The sequence below is a fragment of the Ochotona curzoniae genome, unplaced genomic scaffold (assembly GCF_017591425.1).
Source record: "Ochotona curzoniae isolate NIBS_2020 unplaced genomic scaffold, NIBS_Ocur_1.0 contig_4514, whole genome shotgun sequence".
NCBI classification, from domain to species: domain Eukaryota; kingdom Metazoa; phylum Chordata; class Mammalia; order Lagomorpha; family Ochotonidae; genus Ochotona; species Ochotona curzoniae.
The window spans coordinates 3,287,446-3,310,548 of NW_024466312.1; the positions used below are offsets into that span (position 1 = coordinate 3,287,446).

The window sequence follows — 23,103 nt, forward strand, 5'->3', positions numbered from 1 at the left end:
TAAAGCTATAAAGAAAAATGAGGACGTGACTTCATGAAAGTTGAGAGATGATCAGGAGAACAAGAACTAACAAGAATTACCTCTTGCCCTGAGCAGTGTTATAGGAGTATTCAAATTACAGCTTCTCTGTACATGTATGCCAAATGTTTTTGATCTGTGACCTATCTCACACACACACATACTTTAAAAAAATAAGGAGGTCTTTAGACAGCATCTTTGGATACACAGTCTCACCAGAATTATTTCCTAAGAGGGCACAAAGGAATAAGCATGTGGCGCATAACCGGCATCTTGCAAATCCTTATTAATCGGACTAAATAAGACTTTAGTGACTAACAGGATTCACTATCTTAGCAGAATTTACTTTCCAAACAAAAGGTGAAGATTATCTGGAAGCTCCAGGAAATCCAGATCACAGGATGTGTAAGAAGAAAACTTCCAACGTCATGGAGATTGGCTAACTCAATTCTCAAAAGGAGAAGAGGGATGCTGTGGGCTGTTGTGGAAGCAAACCTTTAAAAGTCATCTTTGTGTCCTGGGACTAGCTGACTTCCTCTACAGCCCTGACCTTCTCCTCGTGGGATCTGAGGCCCTGATCCAGAAACAGCCCCAAGACCCTCCCCATCTCCCCTGCCTCTCCAGAAGGTCAAAGTGCTGGCCCTGGAAGAGGACTCTTGCAGCATAGGGCACCCTCATCCTCTGCTTGGGCAGAGGCGCAGTCGCATCCAGGAATGCTAGTTCTGTGACCTGCTGGTTTCTTCAGAAAGTCGGGGTTTAGACACAACACCTCTTCCCCAGCTACTTGGAGACTGGGCACTGGGACCTCCAACAGCAGAGGGTGAGGGGAAACGTGAGGCCTTTCGGGCAGCAGTCTGAGGAACTGCACTGCACTGACCCACACTCACCAAACGCCCTTCCGAGGACAGAAGCTGATTGGCTCAGCTCAGAGCCGCATGAGTCCACACTGTGAAATGAAAACCTCTATAGGTGTGGATGTTTATCATTCCTTCAGAGCTGGGGGCGACTCCCTTGTAAGTGCCATGCGCCCTCTGTGGTCTCACCCCTCCCCCCCCCAGCACCACCTGCTTTTGCTAGCCTCGATGCAGAAACAGGCCTGATGTTTTGGGTTCCCAGCTGTAACAAATCAGGGGAAGCCTCGAACACAGTTTTGAACACAGGGCACATAAGCTGTACTTTGGAGCCCTCCCTGCATCCCAGGAGGGGTCTGCTCTCTCTGACACTGAAATACAATAGCACATGGATCCCAGTGTGCCTCGTGCGTCTCTGAACAAGTTAGTAACGTGCTCTGTGCCTCCGTTTCTGTCTGGGAGATCACAGACTTATGGTCAAGTCTTCTTAGTAGAGAAAGCTGCATTTACAAGTCCTTATAATTATGTGGAATCTCAAAATGAATACCAGTGATGCTTCCAAGGCCATGGGTGGTCATGCACCGTGGGTTCCTTGAGGTATATATTCCCAGGCACCTGCCTCACTCTTTCAGCTCTCATAACAGAAATAACTATCCTTTGTGTGGTCGATTTAACTTTACATGCATTTTGTGGTTTTTTGCTTTGGGGTGATTTCACTGTCTAAAGTGGTCCCCAAGCATGATGCTGAAAGTGTTGAAACCCATATACCAGACAGGATTCATTCAGATGTGGGATACATTACAGTATTCACCCATCTACAGTACAAGTTAAAGAAGATGTCTCCATGCAGAAACACATCAACAAGATGATGTATGGACTGGCTAGTTGCTGAATCAGCTTGTAGCAACCTGGTAACGGTTCAGTAGTCACAAACTGAGCATTCCAGGTGACTTCAGAGAATCTAACTCCCACAGCCAACAGGAACAACTGCACCTCACAGGACTGTGGTGATAGCTTAAGTGTTCATCTCAAGCCCTTAACACAGTACCTAGGTCACTGGCAGCACTAAATAGAGAGGCCCTCTCCACCTGCACGGTCTGTACTCACTGCTTCAACCCACCCTGGACGGAAAAACATCTGAAAAAAAAAATCCATCTATATCGTACATGTATACTTTGATGGTCATTATTCTATCCATCCTATGGTACAGTAATGTCTTTTTTAAGATTTATTTGTTTCTATTGCAAAGTCAGATATATAGAGAGAGGAAGAGAGACAGAGAGGATGATCTTCTGTCTGATGATTCACTCCCCAAGTGACTACAATACCCGGAGCCAAGCTGATTCGAAGCAAGGAGCCAGGACTTGCTCTGGGTCTCCCACACGGGTGCAGGGTCCCAAGGCGTTGGACTGACCTTGGACTACTTTCCCAGGCCACAGGCAGGAAGCTGGATGGGAAGTGGGGCCTCCAGGATTAGAACCAGCACCCATATGGGATCCCGGCGCATACAAGGTGAGGACTTTAGCCACCAGGCTACCACGCTGGACCTAGTACAGTAACTTTTGATGAAACACTTACAAAGGAGGGTGGTGTAGGTAGGTTCTTTACAAACACTAGATCATTTTACTTAAGAGATGTGAGTTTTGGCATGGGTTTTGGTACTTGTGCGAAGTTCACAGAGACCAAGAGATGACTGTACTACTATAAGGAGTCGTGGAAACAAGGTCAGGTAAGGCCACTTGTCAGAGATCCCCAACTCCTCAGCCTGTCTTTCACCCCCATCCTCTATATCCCAAAGCAGAAGGAACTCAAACTAAGCCATTTTTTTATGGCCTATGCACCACTCATGGAAATTCTGTTTTGTTGCCAACAGTCACAGGGTCAGATGGATTCATTCTCAGAACTGCTCCAAATCTAACTAGCACAGCTGAGATTTGATTCCATTTCTTCCTAGTGAAAATTCAGGCACTGTAGAAGAACACGTGGAGCTCTGCTCCCCTCCACTGCCCACAGGTCTAAGCATCAATTCTGTTCTTATGAAGGAAACTGCAGGTGAGCACAGAGACAAGCCAGGAGTCAAACGTTTGCGAGCCTCTTAGGTGGCTTATGAGACAGCCACAAGTGGTTAAATCCCTAACCATGATTGTTAATTATGCCCATTGCTTCTCTTGCTTTTGAGCAGCCCATCAGTCACGATGATGCTTATCACTCATTAACAGCCAAAACAAAGAGAGCATAAATTCTATTTCCAAGGAGTAAGTTCAAAGGAAGCCTTGGGTAAGACGCTTTGGTGGACAATATTGGCACCCCAGCCACCTCCCTCAGGTTCTGGTGTTTTTACAGCACGACAGGTGGCAGTGGTCTCCAGGTGTCAGAGGTTTTGGGCAACACTCTACGTACAGGAGACTGAAGCTGGTTCATGCTCAGACAGACTGCTATGGCAAGAGTTGCTTTTATGAGATATTAAAGAAAGCCATGCCACAAAAACACAATAAAACCGACACTTGAGCTCACTTACTTTCCAGAAATAACCTATAATGGGTTGGATAGTGTCCCCTGAAAATGCATGCCTAATTCCTATTCCCTAGTACCTACAAATGGGACAGTACTTGTACTTGACAATAAAGAAATTGCAGATGAACTTAAGGATCTTGACATGAGACCATGTTGGATCTTAGAGTAGATTCAAAATCCAATGACCAATGTCCTCCTAAGAGAAAAAGAAAGGGAGATTCAAGACTCCCAGGAGGAAAGACATGGAAAAGATGGAGGCAGAGGCTGAAGATGTGCAGTCATACACCAAAGACCACCAGGACCAGAGAGTGAGATAAACAGTGATGACGCCCCACTAGTGCCTTCAGAGGATTGTGGTCCTTTGATTTCAGACTTATGGCTTCCAAAAGAATCACAAGAATGAGTGCCTATTTTTTATGCAACTGAGATTGTGGTAATTTGTTATGGGAGCATTAAGAACTAACATCTGTACAAACCCTAAATGTTTCTTTTAACCAGAACACAAAATCTTAAATCATAAAGTCATTCACTATTGTGCAAACACCCAATCAATGATCTTGCCGTTTTCAAAAACAATCCATTTTCGTTGTTTTTCCTCACCTCTGTGCCTCCTTGTTTGTTTTGTCATTTCAATCACCACATGGTCAGCAGAGGGTGATGCACAGAACCTCAGACCCCAACGTAGATCATGGAGAAGACTAGTTTCACATGATTCAGTTGTAAAATTGGGGCAAAGGTGAGGAAGCAGTGAGTAAATGAGTCAAAGACTGAACTAAACCTTTGGCTTTCTTTGAGACCGAAGCCCAAGTTAGGGTGTGCCCTTTGTTCAGGCCCAAGCTTGTCCTAACCTTCCTGAGTTAGAGGTGACTCCTCAACTGTTTGCTGGTCAAGCAGCCCCAGGCAGCTGGAAAGTGGCATGAAAGGTCAGGATCCACCCTACCCAGGTCTGCAGCAAGCATCACGGCACCACCGACAGCATCAGTGCCCTGAATTCCATGTTGTGTTAAACAGAAAGTCACCTGCCACAAGTCCACAGACAGACCAGCCCCCCAAAAATCAAAATCAGTGATGTCCTCATTTTATGAAATAAGAAACTAAGACCTGTGAAAATTAAGACACTCCCCCAATAGCTCATAGCTCACAAACAGCTGGAATCAGGGCTCAGCTGACCTGCTTTCCACTGGCATCATAACACTGGCACATCTAATGGGAGATCACAACAATGAAGGACATGAAAGAGGGGGAGGAGAAACGGGACAAAAGGGACAAGGGCTAAAGCAGTGATGTCCAGTAATTTCTCAAACATCAATTCTGCAAGAAAATACTTAGTAGTTACCTAAATTTTCTACAAGGTAAGCCACAGGCCTTGACTCAGACAGACGTGGACCCAAATCCGGGCTTTCCAACTTACCAGTTGTGACTCCGAATTAATTATTTAAATTCTCTAAGCCTTGGGTTCTTCATCTACAAGTGGAGATAACCAACATCGATCTCAATTGATCACGAAAACTGTTAAATGACAGCATACTCTAAGCTTTCAAAGGATTCATGGAAAATGCACGTTATGAAAAAAACCAATGTATGGATTTTAAAAGTCATTCACACCCAAATACTCTTACGTAAATAAATCTCACTTATACGAGAGCGTACATGATGTTAAATTTAAAAATGTTAAACATGGATTCAGTAAGAAGATGAAGTTATACATGGAGAGCTTTAACTCCATTCGTTATTTTTTAAGTGAATTATTTAATTTGTTTATTTTAAGGATTTATTTATCTACTTGAAAGGCAGAGTTACAGAGGAAATGACAGACAGAGGGAGAGATCTTCCATCTACTGCTTCATTCCCAAATGGCTGCAATAGCCAAGGCCATGCTAGGTCTAAGCCAGGGGCCTGGGGTTTCTTCCAAGTCTCCCACGTGAGTGCAGGAGCCCAAAGACTTGAGCTACCTTTAGCTGCTTTCTGAAGAGCACTAGCTGGGAAATGGGACAACCAGGACTTCAACAGGCATCCACACGGGATGTTGGCACTACAGGTGTGTTGGCTTAACCCATTGCACCACAGTGCCAGTTCCCCATTAGTACTTTTAAAATCCTTTGGTTAAATTATTTTATTAAAAAAATAAGAGGGATAGAGAGGGCCCAGATATTCCTGATGGGTGGCAAGACCCAAGAACTTGAACCATCTTCTGCTCCCTGCCAGGATGCATATTAGCTGAAAGATGAAATTGGAAGAAGAGTTGTGGCATGACTCAGAAATTCCAGTGTGGGATACGGGCATCCCAAGCACCACTGTGTCCAATCCCTGCCCCTAACCCTATTATGAAGGCTTTCTTTCCTAAAACATTTTCAAGGTACTTTTGTGTTTGCTTTAAAATGTTGCAAATGACCAGAGAAAGCAATTCGTACATGAGTAGTATTATGGGTTTGTTTTTTTAACGTTCATTTGTTTTTATAGAAAAAGCAGATCAAGTTTACACAGAGGAGAGAGTGCAATATCTCCTGTCCACTGATTCACTCCCCAAACAACCAAATGGCCAGAGCTGAACCCATCTGAAGCCAGGAGCCAGAGCTTTTTCTCAGTCTCCCATGCAGGTACAAGGTCCCAAGGCTTTGGGCCATCCTCTACTGCTTTCCCAGGCCATAAGTAGGGAGCTGGACAGGAAGTGGAGCAGCTGGCACACAAACGGGTGTCCATTTGGGATCCTGGCACTTGCAAGGTGAGGATTTCGCCATCACGCCAGGCCCGATTATGGTATTTATTAACCACGAAGTCCTTACGGTACTGGACACTGTAGCAAATGAGCCTTTCCAATCTAGACCAGGCCCTCTAGTCTCATCAGGGTCACAGCACCTGCATTCCAACTGCCATACCAGGCAGAATGACCTGATTGGTAAAAAGAAAGAAAAGATTCATGGTAACTTCTTAAGGGACTTTGCTAAGGTGACACCAGAAACAGGCCTTAAAAATACAGCAGAAAACTAAACCGCGGGAAAAAAAAACAAAAGGGCTTTATGCTAGCAATTGTGACACTGGCTCAATCGGGCTGCACACAGGCAGAGCCCAGGCGGGCAGGATCAGAAAACTCAGGCGAGGAAGGAAGATGAGAGAAAGGATGAACGTTTGGCACACTGAAGAGGAATGTCCAATTGCTTTCTTCCGCAACTTTCAAGAGTAAATTTTTCATGTTTTAAATGGTGGGAGAGTAGGGGAGGCAGCAGTCAGATTCCCACGCCTGAAGAAGAGCAGGAGTTCAAAACGACTCAGTCAAAGGGCGCTGCCTGAGCAAGCCCACCCACCAAGAGATGAGCAGTCACTCCAGCTGGTCCTGCGCAGCCTGCTCAGACTATCCCCAAAGCACAGGTCGAACCACCCAGCATCGAGATTCCAATCCAGTCACTTTAGGGAACAGCATGGCAGTGTCCCCTCAACACACAATAACCATAAAATCTGGCTATCCCATATTTAAGTGCTCATCCCAAACCAACAACAGGTCTGCACACAAACCCGCATTATTCACAACAGACAGAACGTGGAGGCACCCGACGGATGCCCGGATATACACACTATGGTCTACAGGTACAATGGAACGTTATTCAGCCTGCGTCGGAACGAAGCAGCAGGCATTCAGCTTGTGAGGACATCGCTAAGATTCCTGAGTCACACGTTAGAAAACCTCAGCCACCCCCTCCCTGACTCCAGCTTCCGGCTCACGTAGACACCAGAAGGCAGCGGCCATGGCTCCCGTGACTGGCTTCCTGCCCTTTACGAGGGGACCCTGGATTGAGTTCCGGGCTCCCAGCTTTGGCTTCAGCTAGGAGTGAGCCAGCCAAATGGGTTGATCCTTTCTCTGTCTTTCAAATAAGTAAATAAACTTTTTTTTAAAGAAATGAATGTGCCACAAATGGTATAATTCCATGATCACGAAGCAAATTTAGAGTGCCAGAAAGCAGAGCCATGGCCGCCCAGGCAGGGGTAGGGAAGCAGAGCGGCTCCTGGGTAATGCTTATTTTGGGGTTGTTGAAATGTGTTGGAATTAAATCTTGGTGATGGTTAGACAAGCTATACACACACAAAAAAAAAAAGAAAAGAAAAGAAAAGAAAGAAAGAAAGAAAGCACTAAATTAAACACCTTTTTAAAAATTGACCTTAAAGCAAAATTATTTCACCCCAGCCCTTCAGGTGACCTGGGTAGGAAAGAACCGCAGGTACCCACACACACACACCACTGCTCCACACAGCCATAACTAAGGTGCTCTTCCCAAATATTATTGTACTGAAATGATGCCAGAATGACGCCCGACCACGTGAGAGCAGTCCAGGCACATTCACATGCTCTAAGTCACAGTGATAATTAGCGGCTAACATGTACTGAGCATTTCCTCTGTGCCAGACACTCTGTCAGGCACCTGACACCCATTGCCTCCTTCCATCCGGCATTGCAACCCTTTCAGGTACACACCATCTCACACCCGAGGAAACTGAGGCACAAACTGTGCCAGCTTACCCGGCTGGGTGTGACTCGATTCATGAGCACCAGTGCTTCCTTCTCCCACTGACCCCATCTTGTCAAAATCACTCATAAACTCCACTGACAAAGCAACAGAGGGTCTGTTAACATAACTATTAGCCGGAAATGACAACCTTGGCCAGGGACCACCCAAGTCCGAGAGGCTGAAACAGCTGACAGCTGTATTTCCCGCAACTAACAGCACTGAAAGTGAAGTGTATAGCCCAAGCATGGACTTCTAGACTATTCCACAATACTCTTTAGACCAATAGGTAGGTGACTCCGTTTCCTCTCTGCCCCCAGCAATCCAGAAGGCTCAGCAGGCACAGCATCAGCCAGGGCACCAACCCTGCGCAGTGTGTGTGAGAGGGTGCACGGGCTCTGCGTGACCCAACATGCCTGAGCAGCAGATGGTAAATGCTGCGTGCCAGATCACAGGAGAGGCCACGGGAAGAGGGCAGCCGGCTGGAAGGGGGCCATGGCACGTCTGAGCGGGGCGGCAGGGCTGGGGCAAGCACGGGGAAAGAAGACGGCTCCTCCAGCAGGGTGAGCCACGTCTAATGTTCTGGAAAAATGAGAGCGGACAGGCGGGAAGGGCTTACGTAAGATCTCCCAAGTCAAGGGAAGTGTTTGGACTTGACAGGACAAGAGACGGGAAGTCATGTTTTAGCAACAACTGTGAAAGATGTATCGCATTGCTTGCCTACTTCATTAAAACACAACAACAGCTACGAACTGGCTTCAGAACTTACTTCCCAGAACCTGGAACTGTGCCTCATATCCAGCTTCCTAAAGCCATGTGATGTATTCTGCTTCTGTCACACCTACACGCTGAGGTAAGAACGACCCCACGGAACCCTCACGTCCGTAAACTGGAGATATAAAATCATTGCTTCAAATCACAACCCTGACCAAGACTGTGTCGTGCACAAAGGCTTCCTCACATAATTTCCTCACACTCCGCGGCTCAGCAACCGCCTCCGCTAACAACCCGTCCCCCGATAAGACAGGCATTTCTCATGTGAAAAAAAAAAAATTTTTTTTTTCTTTTACTCCTTTACAGAAATTGTCACTAACTTCTATGGAGTGCCACAGAAGTCCAGTTTTCTTCACTGTAACATGCCTGGCAAGCACTCACCTCACAGTCGTATTTTTATCCCACCCCACGGAAACTTCTCTCTCTCGAACTTGCACTGCAACTAAATTCCCAGCATCTGACACAGGCATCCACCTGAGGTGCTCCGAGAGGACTTGTCATCCCAGACCAAAATCGCACCCGAGAAACAACCCCCAACAAACTCCTGCGCCCTCACCCCGTCACCGCAAGCTCGGGGACCCGCACGCAGCGGGGAGGGCCGGGCGGCGCACTCACCGGATCAGGGGCTCCTTCTCGGGCAGGGCGGGCTCCTCCGGGCACTGGCACGGGCAGCAGCAGCAGCACACGCTCCTCAGCCAGCCGCTCAGCCCCATGGAGAGCGGCGGCCCCTCTGGCGCCCGCGGCGGCCGGCGGGGCGAGCGATCGCGGCGGGGACGCGGCCACGGCGCCCGCGTCCAGGTGCGGGGACGGGGGTGGCGGCCCGGGCGTCGCGGGCCGGGCCGTGCGCATCACGCCGCGCGGGGGACGCGGCCGAGGGCGGAGGCGCGTCCCCGGCCGCGCGCCCTCGTCCCCTGGGCTTTGCTGTTGGGGGCGTGCGTTCTGGTGCAGTTTTTTTTTTTTTTTTTCCCTCTCTGTGTCTCTTTCCCTCTCTTTTTAACTCCCTGGGCGCAAACCGGAGCGCATGCGTCCCGGAGACGCCGCGCTGCTGCCCTCTAAGGAGGAAGCGGGGACTCCACAGCCAGACGGAGAGCCGAGCACCGCGGCGGGGCTGGCAGCCGCCGAGGCCGGAGGAGGGCTGCGGGGAGAACGCCTCGGAGCCTCCGGCCTCGCGGTGGGGCTGCGGCGCTTCAGCCTTTTGATTGCCAAGGTTTCCAGCAAATTTTCAACGTGATACCGGTCACAGTTTGCACATCCAGCTCTGAGAACCCCTGGGCACCATGAGAAAAGAATAAGTGCTGAAACCCGGATGGTGGCGCAAGGAGTTGACATGGGGCAGGTGCTGGCGTGTCTTGGGAGACTTGAGGGGACAGAACTTCACAGGGTTTGCAATCTGCAAACAGATGGGACACAGCTTTGTGTGGCTCTGCACACATGTTTGTTTGTGTGTTTGTATGCTGTTATGTACACGCATATGTATGAGTGCTTGTTCCACCTTGTAACTATGTGTGTGCGTAGTCCCCTGCCTTTTTCCCCTAACCCCAGCATATCAGGAGACTGTGCCACGTTTGATGCTGAGGGCAGTATGCGTGTTTTCCTCTATCATTTTAACATCTCCGTGTTACACAATCTTATGGATGCCCTTGTGGTATGCAACCGCTACTCAGGGATACTAAAAATTTATTCCAGCCATTTGTGATTAAGATGATAGCACACTGGACATCTTTGGACCCATATGTTTGGACATCTCCTCAAGAATATCAAATAAATGCTTGGCAATTGAATTTCTGGGTCATAGGTAAGATGCCCTATTCATTTTAATGGATCTTGCCAAGTTTCTCTCCAAAGAGATATGTCCAGTTTACACTCTACCCAGAAATATCACAAAGTCCCCACTTCCCTATACCACTAGCGATGCAAGGTGCCACTTCATTTATTTTTGGTCTTTGCCAATCTGGTTTCTTTAACGAATATTTCTGGCACATCTGTTCTGTACCAGGCATATTGTAGGAACTGAGGATGGAGCAGTGAAGAAAACAAACAGAAACACAATCTTTGCTCTCGTGGGGTGGAGGAGTTAGACAACTTTCACGTGAGTAGGTGATGCTAGGCACTAGGAAAAATAAGGCAGGGATGGGATGAAGGTGCTGGGGAGGGGTGTGTGTGACGGTGAAGGCAGGGAGAGTGCTGCCTGCCTGGGTGTGTTTGGAGATGCAGAGAGAGGCAGGCAGACAGGTTCCACCCACTGGTTCACTCCGTAAGTGCCAGCAGCTGGACGCACAGTCCTGGTCTCCCAGGTGGGCTGTCAGAGCCCCAGTGGCTCAAGTCCTCACCGCTGTCTCCAGAGGTCTGCGTTACAGGAAGCTGGAGTCCGGAGTCAGAACTTGGAATTGAACCCAGGGCTCTCTGATGCGGGAGACAAGCTAATTGCTGTGCCTAAAGACCACGCCTCCCCGCGGGTATAAATGCATAGATTCTGGAAGCTGTGACTTTAAAGCACAGATTGGGAGAGGAACAAGCTGGCCATGGTGCAGAAGGAAGAGGCTTTCGGAGTCTGACGACTATCTCCAACATCTCCAGAGGAGCGAGAGGAGACGTAGCCTGAGACACAGCGTGGACCCCAGGGGTTCAGAGTCAAAGAGGAGTAGGCAGATCTTAGAGGACATTGCAAGGACTCCGAATTTTCCTCCATGTCAGCTGAGCAAACCTTTGGAGCTTTGCGAATAGAGGAAGTGATGGGAAACCACCTAGATGCCACTGGCTGCTGTCTCAAGAAGAAGCGGGGTGCCGTGGGCTGTTGTAGGGAGCTGCAAGTGGAGGTCCTGCTGAGGAGTCCGGTGGCAGATGGCAGAGTGGCAGCAGCAACAGTGAGAAGAAATGGTTGGACTCTGGGTAGAATCTGAAGACAGAGCCAACAGGATTTGCTCAGGGATTGAAAGTGGAATGTGGGAGAAAAGGTGGGAGAGATCTGAAGGTTTGGGCTTCACAAGCTGTCAAGGCTGAACTGCAAAGACAGTGGAGTGTGGGAGGAGCAGATGTGGAGGGCGAAGAGGAAGAGCGAGAGTTTATGTTCAGAGGTGTCGATCCTCATGGGTGGTTATTATTTTTAAAAGTGCATTTCTCTGCTTGGCTTGGTCCTGTTCTGGCTTCAAAGTAAGTCTGAAGAGATTTACCAAGTGAGTCTTCGTTAGCAGGCTACAGCGTAAGGAAAAATAACAGAAGACCCCTGTGGCCTCTGACCTCGGTGGGAAGACAAGATAGGCACCCCTCATAAAAGGTTGACAGGATGTGACAGTACCAGCTGTCCCAAGTGGCACAGGACTGTGGCATCAAGCCCACCACCAAGTTGCTTACGCTTTCAGCAGCTGCAGGAAGGAAGGCTGAGTGCTGTTTTAGAAAACAAATTTCCAGCTGGCAAGAAAAAGCCGTTGGAACCCATGGCTGCCAGCAGTGGAGCTGGGCTTATTGGGATGGAGAAGTTAGGGAAAGCGGCCAGCTCTGTCCCTTTATTAGCATTGACTTTTCTGAACTTTAGTTTCCCAACTTGCAAATGAGAGAAGGCAAGTCTGGGCTTGACGGGCACGTGTCTACTCCAGCAAGCGTGATGAAGAGGCGAATGGCCTTCCTCGCCAAGCATCGTGTCCAGTGCTTCACTACGCTAACAAGTACCAGTATTTTTATTCATTTATTTTGTGAAATTATTAACTTATTTCCTCTCTCTCTCTCACACACACACACACACACAGAGTTTTCCTCTGCCAGTTCAATCCCCCAACTGTCAGGGAGCTGAGAACTCAGTTCAAGCTTCCCTTGTGTAAGGGACAGAGACCCAGCCACTTGAGCCCTGAGTGACGGTGTTCCAGGGCAGGCATTCGCAGGAACGTGTAGCCTAACATGACACTGGAACTTCAAACCGGGCACATGCGTACAGAACACGGCATCTTCACCGCCATGACCAAAACACATCCCTCTGTTAAAATGGATTTTAAGTTCTATAAACCTATCGGTGAAACGTTCTTACAAAATAGTGAGACTGTTACAGTCCAGTTTCTTCCTGACCACTACCGTTATTCCCATCTCCTTCCTACCCTCCCCACAGTATGCGTCACAGTCAGATGATGACGTTGTTGTTGTGGATAGCGAGCTTAGCTTTGCGTGCCTACAACAAGCTGCCAACTTGTCACACCTTGGAAAAGTATGCGTAGCTACTCCCTCATTCTTACTGCATTTACTCACTTTATAAGGATCAGGGTTTCCCGCAGGGCTCATCTTTCCAGAGTAGAATGCCTTCACGTTTCTGTTGTTGGTAAATTGCACCCTCGACAAGAATAATAATGCTACCAAACCCTTCAGCTTTAGCTTCTTGGTGACTAGCAGTGCAGTTTGACAACTTCATTTCCTGTTCAAACATCATTCACCATTTTAAAGGTGGTACTGGGCTGTTCTTACTGCCTGCATTGATGCCAACAATGCCAACTGCAGCAGAAGCATCTGATGTTTACCCACAGTCCCTGGGCACCTGATGTTCTGAGTGGAGACAGTTCCCTGGGGCCATGGTAACTGAGAGCCCCACGGACTTCTTGTTTCCAAGGAAGAAGCAGAAGAAAACAGGTTGGCCCCAACTTTCAGTTTTCTCAAAAAAAAAAAAAAATCTTATGCAGCTTGAAGTCCCTTCTCTTTAAGAAATACTCTGAGGACTTGTGAGACTTGAAGGAAAAGACATCTACAAGGCAGACAAAAATAGAAAATTGAAGTCTTTCAGCTCCAAAAGCACATCACGAGTACAGTCTATGGAAAAGTTATGCCTGGAACGATGCAGCACTAGCTGGTTATATCAAATAGTCCTTCCGCAAGTATTTTGTGAGCCAACTTCAGGGGATTCAATGATGAACTAGACAATAAGTTCCATGAATGAAGGTGGGGCCTTGGTTTTACTCTTGGTAGTTTCCCCAGAACCTAAATAGTGCAAAAACAGGAAAGTCCCAGGAGACAGATGGACACACTGCACAGCCTCTTCTGGAAGAGTGCGTGTGCATGGCAGCGTGATGAGCATGTGTTGCTGGGAGTGTGTTGACAAATGTAAGAAAATAGACAAACAGCTATTTAATATTTGCGTGGGAAGTTCTATCTTTCGAATGATCTGTTAGGAACTGCCCAGTTTCAGGAAGGAAAACCCAAAAGCCCACCACCACCATCCTCTTCAGAGATCTCAGACCTACCAGAACTCCTCCACACTCAGAGCCAACCTCAGCATTGTCACCCACACCAACCACCCGAAGGGGAATGCCACCCTGCCTCGCGTCTCTGGAGAAGTCGCCGGTGAAGGCCAGCATGACTAGGCGTCACCAAGGGAAAGGCCAACCCAAGGTCCCCATAGGGTCTCTTATTTCTTCTTCTGCAGTTTCCTTTCTGTACTAACACTTCGTCCTCCTCCAGATAACACAGTCCACCCCAATCGTACGAGTCACTTACAGGCAAGGACCCACCACATCCCACCCCCAGCCCTCAGCAGAGGGTGAGCATATACACGAGATGAGATGATCAAATACTCTTCCTACAAGCTACCTCTTAAGGGCAAGGACCTGAAGACAGGAAATGACTGAAGTTGGAGCATGGTCTATTATGTTGAAGGGCAGCCCAGCACCCTTGCATTGTGGCCGATGAGAGCTTGCCCGCACCTCTATTCCCCTAGGTCAAGTCATTTCAGCTTTCCCCATCATTCTGTGCATTACTCTGTAACTTGTCAATTAACTTTATTTATTTATATATTTAGGCTAAGTAGTGAGTGTTACAGTCTGTGACTTTCAGAATGGATTCCATACAGACTCCCCATCACAGTTAAAAGGCAGAGGCTGGGTCCTGGTGACAGCCGACCAGTCCTGTTGCGGAGTAGGAGGGGACACAACGCACTGAACACAGGTTTTAGTCAGGTGAGGCTTTTACTTCTGTTTCTCTGCTTAACTTCCCCTCCCTGAGGAGAAGCCAGCGGTATTTGTGGCCTGATACTCGGTCCCCTCCCTCTGTGCTTTCCCATAATGCAAAGTGCCTTCTAATTTTTCAAACTGCTTTCATTTGGTGTAGTCTTCTGGTCAATTTCACTTCCCTCTCACTCCGCAAATATTCCGAGAAAACCTTAACTGTCACGGGTTGCTCATTCTTCAGTGTCAAGTGACAAGCATCGAGCAGAGCTGCTTTTCTAGACATCTGTACCTCTTCTTGAAGGATGACCCTGGACAGAATAAGCACAAACACAGCACAAAGAGATGAGGACTTCCGCACACAGGGAGATTTTTTCTGAAGAAAACCTGACCCCTGGGACCAGCACAGTGGCGTATCATCCCGTATGGGTGCCAGTTCTAAACCCTGTTGCTCCACTTCCAATCCAGCTCATGCTGTATCACCTGGGAAGACAACAGAGGATGCCCCAAATCCCTGGGTCCCTGCACCCACGGAGGAGACCAGAGGAAACTCCTGGCTCCTGGCTCTGGATCAGCTCAGTTCTGGTGATTGTGGGTACTTGGGGAATGAGCCAGCAGACAGGAGGGGTGGGTTGGGTGGCAGGGAGAAAGAGAGAGAGAGAGAAAGAGAGAGAAAACCTGACTTACTACAGTCCTACCACAGTGGTAACATAAGCCTATTGAGTGTCAAACCAGTCCAGAATTTTTTTTCCAGCGTTTTGTGTAACTGCAAAATTCTGAAGAAATGCTAGCTTTTGACATAATTGGATGTGGGCAATTAAAAGAAACTAGGGGGTGGATCTTCTCAAATCATTTGGTCTCAGATCCCCAGGAGGCTCCAAATTACTCAGCTTTTCTGCAGAAAGAGGATATCTTCTTCCCAGCCTCTAGGCCACAGGCCCTGCGTCAAGGTCTTTCTGCTCTGAAATGCAACAGCTGCTCCGTTCCAGAGGAGGCACTGCATCCACGTGGTAGGTTCTAGTCTCATACCCATCCTCGTGGTATTCGGGTGAAAAGGACTTGGGGATCTAGGAAAAGGAAGTTGCTTGGACTTACAGTGTGGAGAGACACAGCAAGGGGAATACATCCTGGTAAGGCAACGCCACATGCCTGCAGTGCACTTATTGGGGTAGCTGCCAAAGCACAGATTGAAGCACAGATTGGGGTGTGTGAAAGGACCTTCCTCCATGTGGAGTGCACAGAAGACCCCATGAGAAGCAGCCAGTTCATAGGCTCATCAACACACACAACAGGCCCTTTGTGTGAAAGAGAATTCAGAATCTCAGTGCACCTGCTAAAGATTCAGTTAATTGATGAGCTCAGTCACATCTATTCCCCAAAAACAAAGAGAATGAATGAGAATGAATGGCTGTGGGTAGGAGCAATTTTCCAATGGGTGACAATCTGAAACCTGCCCTAGAATCCGTGCAAGTGCTCATGGGAACTCCGGATTCCTAAATCCCATCTGGGGTCTCCTGAGTTGGACGTTCTGGGGCAGGGAATCCCAGAGACTGAAGGGTGACAGGCTTCCAGGCGGGGCCGGGATTCGAGTGATACAAATCAGGGGTTCAGGGTGTTCTCTCGGGGTGACTCTGTGTCTGCCTGACCCTGCAAATGCATCCTTCAGTGTCACTCAGGACCCCCTGTCCCTCGCCCCGTCCTGCCTCACCTCCAGAGGCTTGGGGATTCTGAGGTAGATCACATTATCCAACTCAGCAGGTACTGGCAACTCCACAGACACGAAAAGGTAAGCTACTCTCTCTGAGGACAGACCCACTCCAAGCCAAGACCAGAACAAGAGGAGGCCTTGCTTCTCTAGGAGTTCTGGGTTTCTCTTATGCCTCGAGGCTCTAGGTCTCTTGATTCCTCCAGGGTGCCTGTCCTTAATTCCATCCCATCTTTCTCATGCTTCTCTCTACTGCTGCCTCCTGCCTCCCGCAGCTAACCACGCACAGTTAGCCTTTAGCTGTGCTCCCATGCCTGACTATGTCACCATGGCCACATAGACTGCCCAGTCTAACTACCCTGGCATAGCTGGTAACAGTCTCGCAGCTAGTTGTACTGCCGTACTTAAATGTACTATTGTGTCTAGCTGTATTACCATAGCCTCCACACAGCCATAGCCATCTGCCCATCCATAGCTGCATCTAATAATGTGCCCTTTGTCATGAACTCCCCGTGTCAGTCATGGGATTCTGCCCCGCCTGGCAGAACTTTTGCAATGCCCAGACAAGTCTCAGTTCTCAGCCCAGAGCATGAGATCTGGGTGCCATTGCCCCGTCTCTGTAACACCAGGCCCTCCACAGTTCCAAGCACTCAGCACCATCCAAAGTCTCTCTGTGTTATTCCTAACTACAAGCTGGGCCCGCCAATCAGGCCATGATGCTTTTTACTCCAATTATACTCTAGTAAATGTTGATTGAAAGCAACGAGAAAATACGAGAAAACATGCAATAAAAAACTAGAACATTAATCTGAAAAAAGCATTTGTATTATTCTTAAAGATCCTGAAAGTCTTACCTAGACTCTAAACCCGGGCTTGCCCATCTGAGTGCTAACAGATAAGCGCATTTATGCTTATGGCTTTAAAAGTTTCAATCCCTTTATGTTACTTCTTTCTTCATCACACCTCTAGAGATGAGCAGACCAGAATCCTGTGACGTTTTTTAGAACTTCTACACAAGCAAAGGTGCCAAGTAAGGCTCCCCAGGAATTACGCAGCACAGCACACAAACCCTCCTGTAGTCCTCGGTGCTGCCTCCTGGTGGTCGACAGCTGTAAATGAACTGCAGTCGGGCTGAGGCTCTGAAATGGTCAGAAAGCTTTCACTCCATGGATGGAAAGATGGGACAACTACAAAGCCAGGGTCTTCCAAAGCCCGAGTGGTATTTCAGTGTTAGCTGGCTGGCTCTAGGCCAAAGTCTCCACTTGTTTAAGTACTGCTCGATTGAACACTAAGCTCGCTCCTCTGCCATGCACCGACATCACTGATCACTGTGCCATCAGATTTGACTTTATTAAGCATTAGTATTTGACTTATTATCCTGAGAAAAATAACAGAAAATTACATGGGCTTACATACTTTTTTTTTACCTAAAGGAAATAATATCCATAAATGATGGAAATTGAGGATAAATTTTTAAACTGCTATTATTTATTTATTTTGTCTTTCGTGTACCTAAATGAATCAGTCTCAAACACTGCTGGGTAGACCGACCCCATGAGAAGGTGTCTGGCCTGGCAGTTAAGGGCAGGGAGCTCAGGGGAAACTCTTTCAGAGCCTGTGAAAGAGACACATGAAGCAAAGAGGTGAGACTGAGCTTAGCCCACCATAGCGGGAGCTCTCAAGGTGAAATAATCCAGGTAGACCCTTGCTGGTCAGTCTCTGGGTGAACATGACCTTGGGTGAAGCCTGTCTTGTCTGGGTAAGAGGCTGGTGGCTCCGGGCTGTCTGTGCTGGAGTGCAAAGAAATCGAGCCAGACGCCAAGGTGAGTGAAATGTCTTTATTCTGCAGCTGGGCAGCCGCTTCTTGCCGTGAACAAAGAAGCTCCTCGAACAAAACAAGTGGAGTTTTCTACATGACAGTGGGCAACTACGTGACAGCGGGAGCCACATCATGAGGGGCATGTAAGTGACGGCCGCTTCTACGTGACACGAAGCAGAAAGCAGGTAGTAAAGATTGACTATGAGGAGGCACAGGCTTCTGGTCTTATCACTTCAGTACAAACAGTAGTACACAGCATGCTTCGAAGGTAACTGACCCGTAAATCTTTAACACTCCCAGGAACTGCCTAGCTCCTGTTTGCTTCCTGGTGCTTCACCGAGCAGAGTGTTCTATAACAAGTGCAGGCTAGTCTCTGTAGGGTCCAGACTTCCAGGCACACAGTCACCTTGACAATTAACCCCTTCAGTGCGCTGGCTGATCCCTTCTGACCTGGGGAGGCCCTGCTGAGTACATCCCAGCATTCACTGTCCTGAAGACCCTGCACAGGAATCCAGCCCATGGAGCATTCCAGAAGCTCGTGATCTCCTTCCTCCACAAATGCCAGGAGCCTTTCATCTGATTACTTCAGTGTAAGATGGAGCCTGTAAAGACATCTGCTCTTAGAAGTCTAGGGCAGCTGTTTGGTGCTGTGGTGGACTCTGCTTGAGATGCCTGCATCCCACACCGGAGTCCAGGGTTCAAACCCCGGCTTCCCATCCAGCTTCCTGCTAATGCACATCTCCAGAAGCAGTAGGTGATGGTTCCAGTCCTTGGGTCCCTGTGAACCATGTGGGAGACCCTGGTGGAGGTACAGGCTGCTGATTTTGGCCCAGTCCCAATCCCAGCGGTTGCAGGTATTTGGAAACTGAGCCAGCAAATCGATGATATCTCTACTTTGTTCCTACTTGGACTTTCAAATAACTGTTTCTAAGAAGAGGGCCAAATCTAGAACCAGTGTTGAAAAATTATGTCCTCCAGTAGAAGTCTGACCCCATTAAGTTGATGAAAACCTCTTCCCTGGAAGTAGTGACATATGCCACAAAGTGGATGAGCTCCAAAAGTCCTGTAGTAAGTGGAACTGCCCAAGGTCACATATAGCGTGATTCAGTTGGCATGAAATGTCCAGGGACGGTCCTCCCCTGCACACAGAGTGACCGCTGAAGGGGAGTAGCAGGACCCACAGCTCAGCACGGAGCACGCACGGTGCGTCCCTCTAGGCGATGAAAATGCTTTGGAACTAGACAGAGGTAGTAGTTCCAACTACACAAAATTGTTAGTATATTAAATTTCACTGGATAACTCCTATAAAAATGGTTAATTTTATGTTATGCCAATTTCACCTGGAATGAGACAAATACACACACGCACACACACACACACACACACACACACACACACACACACACACACCCCTCTCCCCTGGGCACATCCATTATATTCAAATTAACCTTCCTCTGCAGAAATCTTAATTCTGAAGTAATTGAAAATTGTCAAAATGTTACTCTATCCTGAGTAAACAGGGAAGTCAGGTAAAATGCTTTGTTTTTAAAATCGGGCCCCCTGTTCAAATGGGAGGCCCTGAATAAATAACCAAATTCTGTAAGTAACTCACCTAAACACAGCAAGCCATTTTTGTTTGCAAGTAAGCAATATTTTCCTTCAAAAGATTTTTGCATAGGTTTTGATCCATACTTTTTTAAACGTTTACGGAAATAAAAATGATGTTTGGAGTTTTCCAGCTTTTATAAATGATTGTTTATTTGGGAAGGCAGACTCCAAACAGATGTTTAACACCTACTTGGTGGAATTCATTCATCTCTGACTGGTAAAATAGGGGGACTAACTCGATGCATCACAGGTAAGTCGCCCCATCTCACTGTTTTGCCTGATGTGCAAACACTGCTGCCAGACCCTCTCCATCACCGAGGAGTGAAGACGCGTGGCAGGACGCATCTGTACTGAACGAAACATGAAGCGCCAATGAAACTGCTAAATGTGTCCTGACGATAGGATGCTGGACTTGCCACCATTGTCTGTATCTACAATGTCACGGTGCACGTAAACAGCAGCATGACTGACTCGTGACTGGTGTGGGAAGAAGAAGCTGTTATGACAGTGTGGGAGTAACAGAGTGGGGAGGGGGAGGAAATGCAGAGGATGAAAGGAAATCCCTGAGCCTATGACACTATATCATGGGGCCCTGCGTGGGAGCCTAGTGGCTAAAGTCCTTGCTTTGAATGCACATGGGCATTGTGTCCCACATGCTCCACTTCCCATCCAGCTCCCTGCTTGTGACCCGGGAACGCAGTCGAGGAAGGCCCAAAGCCTTGGGGCCCTGCACCCACGTGGGAGACCTGGAAGAAGCTCCTGGCTCCTGGCTTCGGATCAGCTCAGTTCCATCACTGAAGCCACTTGGGCTGATGGAAGGTCTTTCTTTCTGTCTCTCCTTCTCTCTGTAAATCTGACTTTCCAATAATAATAGATGAATCTTTAAAAGAAGAAATTGTATCATGAAAAATAAAAATTAGAAAAAATCCTTTTCAGGTTCTTCCTTTTCGTCTTTTATCACGATCTCAAACCAATTCTCTTTATTCCTTTGTAATTTTAGTGTTTTTAAATCGTCAAGGATTAAAAAAAAAAAAAACTTTTAGTAAAACCAGAAACTGGGTTACTAAAAAGCAGGAAACCAAAGAAGTCCAACAAAGTGATCTTTGGTATATAACTTTAATTCAGAAGGTTAAAATTAAGCGGTTAGAAACTCTGACTGACACCCACTCTGCATTACCCATGAAAATGACTCATTTTTAGCTGTACTGCTTAGGTCCGAGCTCATTGCTGGCATTTGAATAGGGCGATTCTCTGAAGTCCTAATTAGAACTACAAACACTGACTAAGCCTTGTGGTTCAACGAATAGAAAATATGAATGGTTCGAGAACGCTAGAGAAGCAGGGAACACTGGTTCTCCTTTGCCAGTAGGATGTAACAGTCCCCCATCCACAGGTGCTCCAGCAGTACCCAAATAATTGCTCTTTGCCTGCAATCCTCCCTGGTGGGGGCTGACTGACTGCTAGTGCTGGCTACCCCAGTGTGAGAACAGAGGGTGGGTTATACTCAGACCCTGCAGAGCAGAATCCGGGCCAAGCAGCAAGCATTGTGCCTGCTTAGTTCCGTTTGCATCCTGGATCTGCCTTGCCCTCCCTCATTGCTCCAGTGCCCAGGACGAATGCCACGCCGTTTCTCCTCAAGGTTTTCTCTATGTAGAAGCGCCGTGTACTCTGGCCTTGCTGCTCTTATCAAGTAATAGACTGTTTCTATTTTACAGTGCTTTCCTTTTTAAAGTTTTTCTATGTCTAAGCTCATCCAGAGGAGAAAATGCTAGAATCAATCATCTCTGACTCTGCTTCCATAGTTGCTAGCAGTTATTTGCCAATCTCGTTTCACCTACCCCCTCTCCATTCCTAACATTCTATTTTATTTTTGATGATGTTTACATAGTTGATTAGGGTGGAAAGGGTCCAGGATCAGGGGAAAATGGGTGAGACGTTTGCTTCCACACTTTCTTTTCCTTCTTCCTGTATCTGGGGGAAAGGAAGAGAGAAGGGACAAGCCACACCCAGCCTCCCAACCACCTGAGCACCCGGGGATGGGGAACAACCAGCCAGTGTCATCCCAAAGTCCCCGAGGTGGAGCATGAGCCAGTGGTCTGTTCAAGTGGTTTCGATAGTTCTGAAATGCTGTCGCTCTCGCTGATCCAAGGATGAGGCGATCCTTCCAAGGTCCACTGGCTGACACAGTCCACCTAGAGTCTGCATCTGCTTAGATATGTGCTGTCATGCTTCATTGGGGTAGTTGACCAATTTCTTCTGCCCTCCTTCCTCTGCTGTGGTGCTAGGTGTCTTCTGCAGGCGCCAGTGGACTCCCAGATCCTCCCTGTGCCTCCAGGTATGTCATCCAGTGCTCTGCCAAAGCCACTGGGGAGGTGGCTAGTTTTGTCACAAGCACCCCGTTGTCAGACCACAGGTCGTGCCACTCTCCCCATGGTTGGCACTTTGAGTTCAGCAGTTTAGTTGGAGGGGGGAGCTCAAAGAAATCTCGTCTGAGGTGATCCCAGACCTGACTCTTGTGTACGCCCATCAGCAGGGGGTCCAGCTTTGTCCATCAACCCCATCAGCCTGCATCCACACCGGTAATTGCAATTGCTAAGTCAGATCTATCTCTAGTCATATCTTATGCAAACCAGTGGACACTAAAGCCCAGCTCAACGCTGTTCTCCACACAGTCAGCCCTCACATACATCATCAGGAGCTGCAGAGTGACCCCCAATAACCCCTACTGGGCTGGGCCCTGGCCCCAATTTCTATGTCTGCCAGCATATGCAGAGGACTGGTCCAGTCTGTCCCACCTCCCTATCAGCTCTCATCAGCTCTCGTATACATAATTGGGCATTAAAGCCAAACTTATCCCAATCCACTCCACCCTCCAGCCCACACTCACACCAGCAGGACTGCCTGTCTAGCCAGGCCCACCCCAAGTTCTGAATCTCATGCACGCTAGTGGGAGCTGCAGCCCATCAGAGGGGAGCCCACAGTTTCCCTACTGGACCCTCTCTCAGACCTGGATCTTGCACTCTCCAGGTAGTTCTGCAGTCTAGTTCAGCAGGACCTGCCCCCTGTCCCTGCACTTGCCAGCTGATGATGGGGCAAAGCCCAGCCAGCCTGCCCTTACTCTGGCTCACGCCTGCACCGATGAATACACTCAGCACAGCCTAGCTCTTCCCCATCCCAGTCCACATGCAGGTCAAAAGGTGTTGTAGTCCTGCCCAGCCTGGTCTGCCCCCAGTCCCAGCTCTCATGCTCACTAACAGGAGCAGTGGCCCAGCAGGAGAGTCCTCACTGCTCCCCTACCAGGTTCACACCCCCTCCCCAGCAGGTCTTGCATATGCTGGTGGGTGCTGTGAACCAGTCTGGCATGGCTCTTCTCACCTCAGCATTTACCTTGGGGTGCTGAACC

The 23,103-nt window shown here is 48.2% G+C and overlaps 1 protein-coding gene across 1 annotated transcript in view; it reads right to left on the reverse strand.

Moving 5' to 3' along the window:
- The window catches only part of MREG (melanoregulin), a 56,909-nt gene extending 47,543 nt beyond the window's left edge, over positions 1–9,366 (reverse strand). The window contains exon 1 of the mRNA XM_040986401.1: positions 9,269–9,366. Coding sequence (XP_040842335.1) covers positions 9,269–9,366 — 98 coding nt within the window. The remainder of the gene's footprint in view (positions 1–9,268) is intronic.
- Between the last annotated feature and the right edge of the window lie 13,737 nt (positions 9,367–23,103).